This window comes from Eretmochelys imbricata, chromosome 6 (genome assembly GCF_965152235.1).
Source record: "Eretmochelys imbricata isolate rEreImb1 chromosome 6, rEreImb1.hap1, whole genome shotgun sequence".
NCBI classification, from domain to species: domain Eukaryota; kingdom Metazoa; phylum Chordata; order Testudines; family Cheloniidae; genus Eretmochelys; species Eretmochelys imbricata.
In genome coordinates this window covers 61730447-61744954 of record NC_135577.1, presented here as the reverse complement: position 1 = coordinate 61744954, position 14508 = coordinate 61730447, and the positions used below count along the sequence as shown (strand labels likewise).

The window sequence follows — 14508 nt, the reverse complement described above, 5'->3', positions numbered from 1 at the left end:
GCTTCAAAAGGGCTAACTTTCCCAAAGCTGAGGAAAACTAACTGAAATTGATAGGGAGGAAAAATTTAGAGAGAAAATCTGAATGAAAATTGAGGTGTTTAAGAAGAGTTTATTGATGGCTAAAAAGTCACAATTTTACAGTCACTAAAAAGGACAACTATAATACATAACAAATGGAAAAACAGGAAGTAGACAGAAATCAACACATTCAAATTTATTGAATATATAAAATTGGAAAGAGTAAGTAAAGATATCATGGAAAAAATCCACAGCTGACAGGGCCAAGGACACAAGAAGGAGCTTTTTATATATATCAAGAACATAAGAACTAACAATGGTTTAGTCCCATTACTAGATGGAGATAGTAAAATTAGTAATAATGAAGAAAATACAGAAGTGTTCGATAAATATTTGTCCTGTCTTTGATAAGAAAAAAGATGTACTAATATCACATGAGGATGATGAGCTACTTTCCAGTCCATGAGTAAGGAGGATGTTAAACAACATCTAATAGAAATAAACATTTAAAAATCAGTAGGCTCAGATAACTTACATCCACGAGTCCTAAAAGAAATGGCTGAAATCTCTGGCCTACTGACGTTAATTTTTAACAAATCTTAGAATCTAAGTCTTCTCAATTTAGAAAGTTGAGAAGACTGGAAAAGTGCTAAAGTTCTGCCAATATTCAAAAAGGGCAAGCAAGATGATCCAGGTAATTATAGACCAGTTAGCCTGATGTCAGTCCAGGCCAAAAAAATGGAAAAACTGACAGGATTCAATCAACACAAAATTAAAGGATGGGAATGTAATTAATTAGGGTTTTCAATTTTGGTTGGACATATTCCTGGAGGTTTCATCACATGCCATAATCTTTAATCTGGAGGTTTTTTGCCTTCCTCTGTATCATGGGGCATGGGTCACTTGCTGGAGGATTCTCTGCTCCTTGAAGTGTTTAAACCACGATTTGAGGACTTCAATAGCTCAGACATAGGTGAGAGGTTTTTCGCAGAAGTGGGTGGGTGAAATTCTGTGGCCTGCATTGTGCAGGAGGTCAGACTAGATGATCATAATGGTCCCTTTTGACCTTAGTATCTATGAATTAAAGACTAATCTTTAAGCCCTGGAGACTTCAGGACAGGAGGGTTGGCAACCCTAGAATTAATGCCAATTTTCACGGAAAACATCTTGCCAAACAAATCTGATTTTATTTTTGATAAGGTTACAAGTCTGGTGAAAGAGATAACCACACAGGTTTAATATATTTTGAATTTTGTAAGGCATTTGACTTAGTACTGCACAAGATTTTGGTTAAAAATTTACCCTACACACCTTCAATAAAGCATGAATTAAATGGATTAGGAACTAGCTAATTAGCAGATCACAGAAAGAAGTATTTAGCAGGGAATTATAATTGAATGGGGGTGTTTGTAATTGGGACCCACAGGGATTGGTTCTAGCACAACACTATTCAATATTTTTATGAACTATCTGGAAGTAAATGTAAGCCTGTGGTCTGAAGCTGTAGAAGGAAGGAGCTTTCTGCTGCCATCTATTGGTGAAGCATAGGAATAAACACAATAAGATGGACTTTATTTGCATATTAATAATGATCTCAGCGTGAATATTCTACTTGTTTTAATTAAACTTCATTTAAGTTTTGAGTATAGAGGTAAATGAAATGTTTCTATCCCTATTATGTTACAAAAAGGCAACAAAAAACTGCCTTTAGTGTGCTCTGAGTGATGAGGCACCAAAACCAAATCTCCAATTTTGCATGACTGAGGAATGGAGTTTGGACACAAGGGTTTCCTATCATGTGGCAAGGAATGAATCTCTGGTGACAAGCACTCTGCTGAAGGGTTCTATATGCCACTGAACCCCCTCCACAGCTGGATCTTTGCTGAAGTTACAGAGGACCATGACAGAGCTGAGTGAACTCTGTTAAAGACCCCCTTATTCAGCACCACCAGAGCTATAATTACTATAGCTGGGTTAGATGGCACAGCCTCTGGACCAGATCCAGAGTAGGGATGGCACTGCAACAGTGTGACAAGAGATGGCATAGAGGCAAAACTGTGGAGAGAGAACGCAGAGGTGACACCTACCCAGCACCAGCTCAGCTGAAATCACTTTAGCTGGGTTAGGCAGTGGACCAGTCCTAAGGTTTGTCCTATAAGGGCTGGTTGGGCTATCTTTCAGGATAGCAAAATTAAGCTGACTGGTTTATAATTCCCTGGCTTGTTTTTGTTCCCCTATTTATAGATAGGCACTATATTTGTACTTTTCCTCTGGGATCTTGTCTGTCCTTTCTGAATTCTCAAAGATAATCACTAAAGGCTCAGAGATCTCTTCAGCCAGTTCCTTAAGTATTCTAGGAAGTATTTCATCAGGCCCTGCTGACCTGAAGATTTCTAACTTGTCCAAGTAATCGTTAACTTGTTCTTTTCCTATTTTTGCCTCAGATCCTACCTCATTTACACTGAGATAGTTCGCTCTTGTGCCCCTTATGTCCCTTTAATAAACTGCCAATTCTCCTGCACTCTTTTTTCCTTAGACTTGCTTCCCACAGAATCTTACCTACCAATTATCTGAGTTTGCTAAAGTCTGCCTTCTTGAAGTCTCTTGTCTTTATTCTGTTGTTTTCCCTCCTACCATTCCTTAAGCTCATAAACTCTATCATTTCATGGTCACTTTCACCCAAGCTGCCTTCCACCTTCAAATTCTCAATCAGAACAAAATTTATAATAGCCTCTCCCCTCGTCACTTTCTCCACTTCTGTAATAAAAAACTGTCTCCGATGCACTCCAAGAACTTGTTGGATAATCTGTGCTCTCCTGTATTACTTTCCACAAATATTTGGATAGTTAAAGTCCCCCATCACCAGCAAGTACCATGTTTTGGATGATTTTATTCCTTGTTTTAAAAAAAAAAAAGTGTCATCTTTCGTCTTCTTTCTGGTTAGGTGATCTATAGCAGACATTTACCAAGACATTACCCTTGGTTTTTTTTTTTTTTTTTTTTTTTTTTACCCCTTTTGTCCTTACTTGGAGACTTTCAACAGCTATGTCTCCACTTTTATCTCAACCTCAGTGCAAGAGTACACATCTTTGATATACAAGGCATCACATTCTTCTTTTTTCCCCTGCCTGTCCTTCCGGAACAAGCTGTATCCTTCTATACCAATATTCCAGTTAAATGAATTATCCCACCACGTTTCTAGGATGCCAGTTATGTCGTAATTGATTATTCACTAGTATTTCTAGTTCTTCCTGTTTATTCCCCATACTTCTTACCTTAGTATGCAGATACCTAAGATAGATTTCTCCTCTATTTTGCCTCCTCTCTCCTTCACTCTGCTGTGATTGCCAGGTTTTCCCCAGATTCTGACCCTTCACCCAGGTTTCCAGGTTTTGGAATTACCTGTGGGCTTTTATCTCCTGCCCTAGTCAAACCTAGTTTAAAACCTGTCTCACTAGGTTAGCCAGTCTATATTGGAAGATACTCTTCCCATGCGAAATTTTAATTCATGAATAAAAATATTTAGCTGTCATAGGTCAAAAACGGATCTCCATCTTCCCCTTTTCCTAGGAACTATTAAATAGTTGTAGTAAAACCCTTTTCCTTGATGCTGAGTGGAACTTGCTCCTAACACAAGGAGAGAGTCCACCTCATGTCCGAGGATTTCCTCTTAAGAGTGGTCCTGGAAGAGGAGCCAAGGTAGTGGTTTTGGAGGAGGTGGAGAAATAAACTTAATGGTGTAGCCAAAGTGCATGATATCTAGTATCCACTTGTCCATTTTGATAGCCCTCAATTTATAGGCAAAGTAAGGTAGGCAGTAATCAAAGGGGAATTTGGAAACAGGTGCAGATTACATCATTGTTTGGTCGCAACTCTTGAGAGTCCCAGTCATGCAAATCTCCCCACCAGGTTTCAGTAATACCAACGAGGTCAAATTTATGCTCATAAAGAGCAATTCCTGTTATTCTTGTTTATTACGAAGGCAACTAGCACTGGTGTATAGGCAATTACAGTTACTTGATTAGTCTATAAATATCTACATAGGAAGAAGATATCAGACATAAGGAGGCGCTTTAATCTAGCAGCAATAACAAGATCCAATGGATAGAAGTTGAAGTTAAAAACTTGTCCCTGGGTTAAACAGGGCTTCAGGGTAGGAATATCACTTCATTTCTTTAAAGCTGACAGCATGTTGCACACGCTGTTCCATTCAATCATAAAGATGACCAAAGAATTGGATTCTCTGTACTTTATGTGCTATGCATAATTTGTTCATAGATTAATTAAATTACAAATGAATTCTGCTACTTATCTAAAATGCTACTTTTCTAAAATGTGAACACTAACATTTCTTCAATATAGTACGTCTCATCAATGTCATTACGAGCAATCCAAATGCGTAGGAAAATATCTTTAATAGAAGGCATCTTTGTTATAACATAGTTAACACTCTACATTTTAAAATAAGGTAATTTTGTACTGTATAGATGTAAGGAGAGTCTGGATGAGCTCTCCCCTGACATCTAGTGGTGAGCTGTGGAAAAAGTCTTAAGAAGCTGATCTCATTTGCATGGACACACCAACCCTGCCTAGGTGCTCAGCATAATGGGACTGCTTGCCCAAATGATCACTTGTGGCTGGAGTTGGATCCCCAGGCTCCTTGTTATTCGGGCAGGAGTAATAAAGCGTTGTTATCCTTGTTGTGTGAACCAACGACAGCAGAACTGTACCTGGCATACCGCAATGGAGGGACTCGCCCTCAACTGAACAGCACTCGCTAGGCAAGGGGCATGGGTTACAAAGCCCAATGTACCTGGTGGTGTGGGCCTGGTTTAATGGTCCTAGACACCATTAGACCCTTCCTCTCTCCATGGTATAATAAAAGAGCTAATTTAGACTCAATTGAGAGTCTTGTTACATGCTGCAGAGCTGAAATCACTGCTACCTAGGTCTAAGTATTTGACCTACTTTGGGACAGTGTCTCTATTGCAAGAGACTGTCCAGTGTGCACCAGCAGTGAGGCTCCCCCACTAACAGCTGATATCATTGAGAGCTGAAATCACTCAGAACATAAGAACGGCCCTACTGGATCAGACCAAAGGTCCAACTAGTCCAGTATCCTGTCTTCTAACAGTGGCCCATGCCAGGTGCCCCAGAGGGAATGAACAGCACAGGTAATCATCAAGTGATCTATCACTCGTTCCCAGCTTCTGGCAAACAGAGGCTAGGGACATCATTCCTGCCCATCCTGGCTAATAGCCATGGACCTATCCTCCATGAATTTATATAGTTCTTTTTGGAACCCTGTTATGGTCATGACCTTCACAACATCCTCTGGCAAGGAGTTCCACAGGTTGACTGTGCGTTGTGTGAAGAAATACTTCCTTTTATTTGTTTTAAACCTGCTGCCTATTAATTTCATTTGGTGACCCCTAGCTCTTGTTTTATGAGAAGTAAACAACACTTCCTTATACACTTTCTCTACACCAGTCATGATTTTATAGACCTCAATCATGTCTCCCCTTAGCAGTCTCTTTTCCAAGCTGAAAAGTCCCAGTCTTATTAATCTCTCCTCATTCGAAAGCCGTTCCATACCCCTAATCATTTTTCAGAGTAACAGCCGTGTTAGTCTGTATTCGCAAAAAGAAAAGGAGTACTTGTGGCACCTTAGAGACTAACCAGTTTATTTGAGCATGAGCTTTCGTGAGCTACAGCTCACTTCATCAGATACATACCGTGGAAACTGCAGCCTTCCACGGTATGTATCTGATGAAGTGAGCTGTAGCTCACGAAAGCTCATGCTCAAATAAACTGGTTAGTCTCTAAGGTGCCACAAGTACTCCTTTTCTTTTTGCTAATCATTTTTGTTGCCCTTTTCTGAACCTTTTCCAATTCCAATATATCTTTTTTGAGATGGGGCGACCACATCTGCACACAACATTCAAGATGTGGGAGTACCATGTATTTATATAGAGGCAACATGATATTTTCTGTCCTATTATATATCCCTTTCTTAATTATTCCCAGCATTCTATTTGCTTTTTTGACTGCCACTGCACATCGAGTGAATGTTTTCAGAGAACTATCCACAATGACTCCAAGATCTCTTTCTTGAGTGTTAAGAGCTAATTTGGACCCCATCATTTTATATGTATAGTTGGGATTATGCTTTCCAATGTGCATTACTTTGTATTTATCAACATTAAATTTCATCTGCCATTTTGTTGCCCAGTCACCCAGTTTTGAGACATCCTTTTGTAACTCTTTGCAGTCTGCCTGGGTCTTAACTATCTTTAGTAATTTTGTATCATCTGCAAATTTTGCCACCTCACTGTTTACCCCTTTTTCCAGATCATTTATGAATATGTTGAATAGGACAGGTCCCAGAACAGATCCCTGGGGGACACCACTATTTACCTCTCTCCATTCTGAAAACTGACCATTTATACCTGTGCTTTGTTTCCTGTCTTTTAACCAGTTACCAATCGACAAGAGCACCTTCCCTCTGATCCTGTGGCAGCTTACTCTGCATAAGAGCCTTTGGTGAGGGAACTTGTCAAAGGCTTTCTGAAAATCTAAGTACACTATATCCACTGGATCCCCTTGGTCCACATGCTTGACCCCCTTAAAGAATTCTAGTAGATTGGTGAGGCATGATTTCCCTTTAACAAAATAAAACCTGAGAGCTATATTAAGTGTGTGGGGGGGGCCTGAAGACATCTTGGCAAGCAGGCAGCTGGGAGAGAGGCACAACCAGCAGGGCAGCTGGCGGAGAGGCGAGGCAAGCGGCCAGCAGGGCGGCTGGCGGAGAGTGCCGGAGCAGAGCCCTGCAGAGGCGTGGCAATCGGCTGTTGTGGCGATGAGCGAGTGCCCGAGCAATGCAGTGTCTAAGGTGCCTCCTTACCCCGCCTTCCACACAGGGTGGGAGGTGAACTCTGTGGATGAACCTCTGAACTCTGGGGCTGCACTGGCCAAGGACAGCAACTGTGAGTGGGGTAAGAGAAGGGATGGGCACGTTAAAGGGACTTTTGGGTTGCTGGACTTAAGACCCTGAGAGGAAAAGGACACTGCCCAACTTACTTGGGGGTGGGTCTTTTGCTCATGGTTTGTGTTTATGAACCTTAGTTGTGGTGTTTTCCGAAATTAATGCTAAGTTAATTCCCTCCTTTTATTAAAAGTTTTTGCTACACTCAGACTCTGTGCTTGTGAAATGGGAAGTACTGCCTCTTAGAGGTGCCCAGGGGGTGGTGTGTAATTGTCCCAGGTCACTGGGTGGGCACTTGAGCTGGTTTTGTATTGTATTGTTGAAAAGAAACCAAAAGATACTGAACCTGGCCCTTGCTGCTGCTGGCTCCGCATGGCAGAAGGGTTACATATATAGTCTCTAAAATGTCTTTCTGGGGAAAAGTCTACATTAAGATAGATTACATTTGTCTCGATCCTGTCATACATCATCAGCATACATAGTAACTGTCATACAATTAATTTTTTTGAACATTTACTCACAATAAACCATACCACCATTTGCACAGAGGAATAACTGGGAAAAAATGCTTGTATGAAATCTGTTTTAATCTTGCAAATGTGTATAAACAATGGGATAAAAAAACTTTAAAAAACTTTGAGACATCACACAGGTTCTCTGAATAATTTTTTTTAAACCTACCTGAGAGACTCTGCCATCCGCCTTAAGTCTTCATTTTGCTGTTTTAAACGTTCAAGCTTTGCAAGTATCTTGGATAGTTCACGGCTGGAGTGATCTGGGTGTTCATTGTCTCGTACCAAGTGTCCGCCTATATAAAATAGCAAGGTCCCCCAGGCAAAGAGGATGAGCATAATCCAACGCCAGGAACCAGTCCATGGCCGCATTTTCATATGCTCAGTTCACTGCAAAACTGTTTTAGCTCACAAAATAAACATTGTAATTCCTTAGTCTCCACAAAGATGGACAACTTCTGTTCCTCTGTTTCACCACATTATGCTTAAGACAAATTATAATCAGTGTTAGTCCTACAGCAATTCTTTGAGAGAGATCCTTATAATGTTGTATGTAGAAAGCTTTAGTATCACGTGCTTCTTCGTTTTATATTCTGTAAAAAGAATAAAACGAGTGTAATTAAGTAACATGACTTATAATCGAATATATTGGACTGCAATTAAAGTAAATGTACATGCAAGAAAACGGGCAGATAAGATTTCTACCCCTTCATCAACTAAGGAAAGAAAACCTCTTAAGTTTTCACACTAAATCTACTGTGTTTATTAGAAATATGCCATGTGATAAAACAATCAGCTCCAGAACTAAAACAACACAAAGCATCATCAGCTCTTCCAAATAATAATGCTCACTAATTTGTCCAATACCATTTCACACACTACAAAGGGTTAAGTCATTGGTTTATCAATAAATCAGAATAGGCATTCTGCAGTAAATTTTGTATTATCTCAAATGGAAATGTAAGCATAGCTATTATTCAATTATACTATTTTTTCATCATCTATCCTTTCTCATTTTTATGAGCTACTACTAGCTATCATTATTGTACTTGCCTTAGTACACAAGAGGTGGGTTGCCATTTTTATATTAGACTACACTACTGACATGTAGATTGGCCAAGCAGCATCTATAACAGCAATTAAGCAGCTCACAAGCACTCCAAAGACTATAAGCAATAATTTATAAAATAACTATCCTCCATATGCATTCATCCTTAACTAGGTCTGTATTCTCAATAAATGTGGCAAGTTGCCTTCTCCCCTATAAAATATCTCATGTGCTTTGTATGAGCATAACAGGTCAACCTGCACTGGCTTCAAGTATGGAAATGTAAAATTAAACTACAAATCTTTATTTCTCATTTAAACTGCAACACAATCCAGCTTCATTATTAGGCCTTCCAATACTATTCACAAATGTTTCCTACAAAGAAACACTGAACTTTCAAAGGGGGTGGGGGGGACACTTCAAACAAATTAACACCCTATAGTTAAGCACAGAGGGAAACCACACCTGGTTCCAGACAGAAAGAAAAAAAGAAAAATCAGCTAAGTTTTTGAATGGTGTGAAGAATGCATAAGTACTTCATGTAATGCTAAAACATATGCAATGATGCATACCCACATATCTCCAAACAAAACCAGGTTTACGAAGCCAGTTCAAATTGTTAAAACTTATGTTTATTTATATACAAGTTATATATGAGTTACATATGCAACTGTTAAAACCAAATTAAAAAGTACTACATTTGACATAAAAAGACCAAAACAATTTTATCCAAAGTGACCTTTTTAAAACATCTCTCAATTAATTTTCTGCTTAGCAAAACACATAACCTCCTGGTTCTAACAATTTCCTTTATCTCACTGTATCCAGAACTGATATTTTAAAGTACTAATTAATAAGAAAGGCACACAATCATCTAACCCCACGTGTTACTCTTTCTTCCTTGTCTGCAACTGAAAATTTGTGCAGATTGTCAGGAATCAGTATTTCCTATGCAGTTGGGAGTTTTCTTTTGCCCTCCTTTCAAGTCTGTAAATCTGCCATCTAAACTAAAGCACTCTGAAACATTTCTCTAAACTCTTTTTTTACCTTCCTTCGATGATGGTCTCCTTGTGGCTCTACCAACTTCAAGGGAAAAGTCACCATTCTAAGTTGAAAGGAATGTTTTTTTCTACCATGCAATAACCTACATACTCATCCAGTAACAACGGATATGTGGACAGCATTGGCTTCCAGATCCATGAAATTCAAGGTAACATGAAAATTACTAACTGCCACCAAAACCTGACAGAGCTTTCTCACCTTTTTTGAGAGTGTGGCTCAAAACCTTCATCTCAGACAACCAGCAGATGGCAGATCTGGACATACAGGATTAATAGTCAGTAGATAACAACTGAGTAACACTTAAATGAAAAAGATTTCTAGTAACCCTCTCAGCCTTTGTATCTAAGGGGTCTTTGGTGAGACAAATCAATGTGCAGATCAGTTTTCCTTGAACAAGACAATTTCAGAATTGCACATTAGGAGCCCATAATTTTCTAAACATTTCTAAGGCAACTTTATATATGTATTTTTTGTTCTGTCATGGCAAAAAGCAAATTGCATCTGGGGAGACATAGGCTGCTTCCACAAGCTTTTGGTTGTTCCTCCTTAGTAAGAGTGAATCAATAGGGTCCAGTTTCTGTTCTGGTCCTTCAAACCTTATAGCTGCAAAGACATTCTTAAAGCAGTCCTACAATACTATATTAATTATTTTTATTACTGTAGTGCCTAGGAGCACTAGTCATGGATCATGATCCAATTGTGCTAGGCTCTGTACAAACCCAGAACAAAAAGATGGTCCCCTACCCCCCAAACAGTTCACAATCCAAGTATAGAATCATAGAATATTAGGGTTGGAAGAGACCCCAGGAGATCATCTAATTCAATCGCCTGCTCAAAGCAGGACCAACACCAACTAAATCATCCCAGCCAAGGCTTTGTCAAGCCGGGCCTTAAAAACCCTCTAAGGAAGGAGGTTCCACCACCTCCCTAGGTAACCCATTCCAGTGCTTTACCACCCTCCTAGTGAAAAAGTGTTTCCTAATATCCAACCTAGAGACCTCCCCCACAGCAACTTGAGACCATTGCTTCTTGTGCTGTCATCTGCCACCACTGAGAACAGCCTAGTTCCACCCTCTTTGGAACCCCCATTCAGATAATTGAAGGCAGCCATCAAATCCCCCCTCACTCTTCTCTTCTGCAGACTAAATAACCCCAGTTCCCTCAGCCTCTCCTCATAAGTCATGTGCCCCAGCCCCCTAATCATTTTTGTTGCCCTCCGCTGGACTCTCTCCAATTTGTCCACATCCCTTCTGTAGTGGGGGGACTAAAACTGGACGCAATACTCCAGCTGCGGCCTCACCAGTGCCGAATAGAGGAGAATAATCACTTCCCTAGATCTGCTGGCAATGCTCCTACTAATATAGCCCAATATGCCATTGACCCTCTTGGCAATGAGAGCACACTGCTGACTCATATCCAGCCTCCCATCTACTGTAATCCCCAGGTCCTTTTCTGCAGAACTGCTGCTTAGCCAGTCGGTCCCCAGCCTGTAGCGGTGCATGGGATTCTTCCTTCCTAAGTGCAGAACTCTGCACTTGTCCTTGTTGAACCTCATCAGATTTCTTTTGGCCCAACCTCCAATTTGTCTAGGTCTCTCCAGACCCTATCCCTACCCTCGATCATATGGAGGACAAGAGACAACAGAGTACAAGGATAGACAGAATACAAGGAAATAATGAGACAATATTGGTCAGCATGCTAGGCAATGGTCTCAACGCACCAGGAGCCTAACCATTGTCAATATTTTTTTTTTTTTGCAGGCAACATGGCAAGAGTGAGTTTTCAGAAGGGCTTCAAAGGAGGAGTAGGAGGCAACTTTGTGGTTGTTTATAGGGAACTCCTTCCAAGCATGAGGAACATCACAGAAGAAAGCACAAAGGCATTTGTTTGAAAGTGTAATAAGAGGGTGATGGAGGCTGGCATTATGGGCCAATAGGAGGTAGAAGTTGACTTCTCAATAGCAAATGAGAGGCAATAGTAGAGCAGGGACAGACTATGAAGACTGAGTCTGCGGCTGTGCTTCAGCCTCTGAGTATGACAACACTTAATTCTCCTCCTCAGAAGGGTACTCTGGGGGCACGTGTACACTACACAGAAAGTTCTTAATTCACATTATACAACACCTTAGCTAAATCAGATTAAAGCAGCAATGAAGGTACAGAAACTTGTCTTTGAACTTGAGTTAGCAGCTTGAGTTCAAGTCTATAGGGCAGCCTGGGGTTGAACTCAAGCTGCTAACTAGAGATAAAAGCTGAGCTGCTGAGTCTTCATTGTTTGCAGGGTAGACAGACCCCACAGAAAGCTGGCTGCCAAACAAAAGAGCAAAGAGTCTAAGGAAGTACCAGTTGGAGCTTGATTGCCTGAGTTTTCAGAGCTGAAACAAATACATCTCTTTGAACTGTCAAGCAAGTTTCTAAAGAAACCTGGGCAGATTTTTCTTTATAGAGGAGCAAAAGGAACTTTGAAAAACTTCAGCCTCCATGAAAAAACATGTTAGCACAGTTAATGGCTTCTAAGATCAAGGATATGGACTGAAAGAAAACTCTAGGAGAACCATCCACCGCTGCTGCCTGACCCACACTTATACAATCAAAATTATCATCTGGCCTTGTGCTGCTTTTTTTTACCCCACATCACCTCCACCTCAAGTTACTCAGAGGAACAGGAAGAAATGCACATAGCAGAGAATACTGCTCCCACTCAAGAAGAAAGCATCCATGAGAGAAAGTTTGTCCATTCATGATCTGGAGCACAATTTCAGGCATTTTATATTGATACTAGTTGCAAACCAGTGGATTCAGTGGCCACTCACACTGATCCTGAAGAATACAATTCAGTTTGTCTACATGAATTTTCTCCTTGCTGGCCAAATCAAGGACAATAGGATAAAAATGATGAGCTATGTACTGGTCACAGAGAGTTATTGTGTCCTAGTAAAAAGGCTTGGGGGCTTCTACTTGTCTATCTAAAAGAAACATGGCTTTAGTGCTGTCTGTAAGAATTTGAACCACACTGCCTCTGATTTGAGAGAAATTATTTGAGGTCTCAGCTAACATATTACAGCTCCAAATCATTTATAAGCAGTTTCTCCTCCCCTATGCTCCAATGACCATGCACTGTGAAGGACCCCCAGCCCAGTTTGGAGTCTTCTGTGATAATTACAGTTGATGGTGACAGAGGAGTGAAGACCTTGTCTCTGAGCAAATGATCACCAATTCCCATCACTCTAGAAACTCAAGGACCTGTGTCAGGTAAGCAGACATATCATCAACATTAGGAGTAAAGTTCTGAGCTAGACAAAAGTGGAAGACCTCATCCAAAGGTGGACATAAAGTGTCACATATGGTGAGGATGCCATGAGGCCTATCAGATGGAGGAAGAACCTCATTGTCTGACACAGGTTTTCATTTAAGGTAAATAGGCCTTGAGACACATTCAAAAAACTCTCCTCTAGGGGGGAAAAAAAAGAAAAAAGAAAAATGAAAAAGACATGAACTGAGTTTGATTTAGTGCTAGTGAAATAAATCATCTGAGAGGATACCAGAAGACTGTTTTCCCAATATAAAAGGAGGTCCAGAGTTTGAAATGAATTACAAGTACTTTTGATCAAGTTTTTCAAAGCCTGACAAAAGCATGCTTCAATCAGATGGTCATCTAAATTCATGCATTTAAGAATTAGCTCATACCATAGATAAGATTTGCCCACCTGGTGAAGACCCTGGGCACCATATAGAAGCTGATGGCATAGAAGATTGTCAATAAATCCACCTCATCCACGGATTATAAAGACCAGGTAAAATGGGCTGGATTAAATTCACCCAAGGAGCCTAATGAGTTTGATAAGGAAAGTTTCTAGAAGGACCAGAAGGGGACCAGAACTCATATTTACTGGTCTAGGAGCTGTCCAGGTAAGTCTCAAAGCCAAAAGACAAAAAGGTCAACTGGAACAGCCCCTAGAACCAAGGAAAACTTCCCCGGGGCCAGATATGAAAAAGAGCTCTGATCAGATAACCAGCAACCCTGGCACAATAAGATTTCTTTCCTCCTGAGGACAGTCAAATTGAGTCCAGGGAATCAGTAGCACCAGAAGAGCTTGCAACAATATTGGCACCAGGGAAGAAGTAGCGTCCCTGTCTGCTTAGGAGAGACTTGAGGGCAAGACAGGGTTGCAGATGAGTTTCTTCTTAACATTGGGGAAGCCACAATTGACAGCTCTGAATTCCCTCTGCGCTTCCTGGACCTATGTCTAGCTAAAGGAGCAATGGGTCATTGGCACAGAAAATGCCTTGAAGACCTGACTGCTCTTGCCTTTATGCTTGAGGGCAGAGAAGTGTGGAACTCAGGCCTACTAGAAACGTTGACTTGACTGCACCTCTATTTCTGATGGAGGTACAACATCCAAGTTAGAAGAAGGGGTTCATTCATCCGTTAGAACCAGAACCACAGCAGGCACTGAAAAGCTAACAATGTTGTTAGCAACAATTTCAAAGCCCTAGCTAACTTAAGTGGAGGTGGCATGAACCAGCTAGTGCTGAAACCATGGCATCAACAGTCTCGGATAGATCCCTTGCAGTAGATACAGAGAATGGTGCTATTCCCGGCATTGACTCCTTCATTCTGCCTCCAGAGGATTTAGTTGCCTCAGATGAATCTAAGGAGTTGGCTTTCAGTGATTTCTTTAGAAAGAAGGACCTAGAGTTTGCTCTTTCTGAGCCTGGGGCATGAAGGAATTGACACAATGACAACTCGCTGCACAAATAACCCTTGCTTAGCCAGACAAGAAAATAAGCATGTCTTTTAGGTTTGTCATAATTCCTGTCATAGAATCATAGAATATCAGGGTTGGAAGGGACCTCAGGAGGTCATCTAGTCCAACCCCCTGC

At 40.7% G+C, this 14508-nt stretch overlaps 1 protein-coding gene across 3 annotated transcripts in view; it reads right to left on the bottom strand.

Moving 5' to 3' along the window:
- Positions 1–14508, bottom strand: part of FUT8 (fucosyltransferase 8) — a 277116-nt gene that overhangs the window by 114707 nt on the left and 147901 nt on the right. For 2 of the 3 annotated variants that reach the window (XM_077818682.1, XM_077818684.1), the window contains exon 4: positions 7685–8108. In XM_077818682.1, coding sequence (XP_077674808.1) covers positions 7685–7893 — 209 coding nt within the window. In that variant the 5' untranslated portion in view covers positions 7894–8108. Of the gene's footprint in view, positions 1–7684; positions 8109–14508 lie in introns of those variants that run through there. The other variant, XM_077818685.1, reaches the window with a different exon arrangement.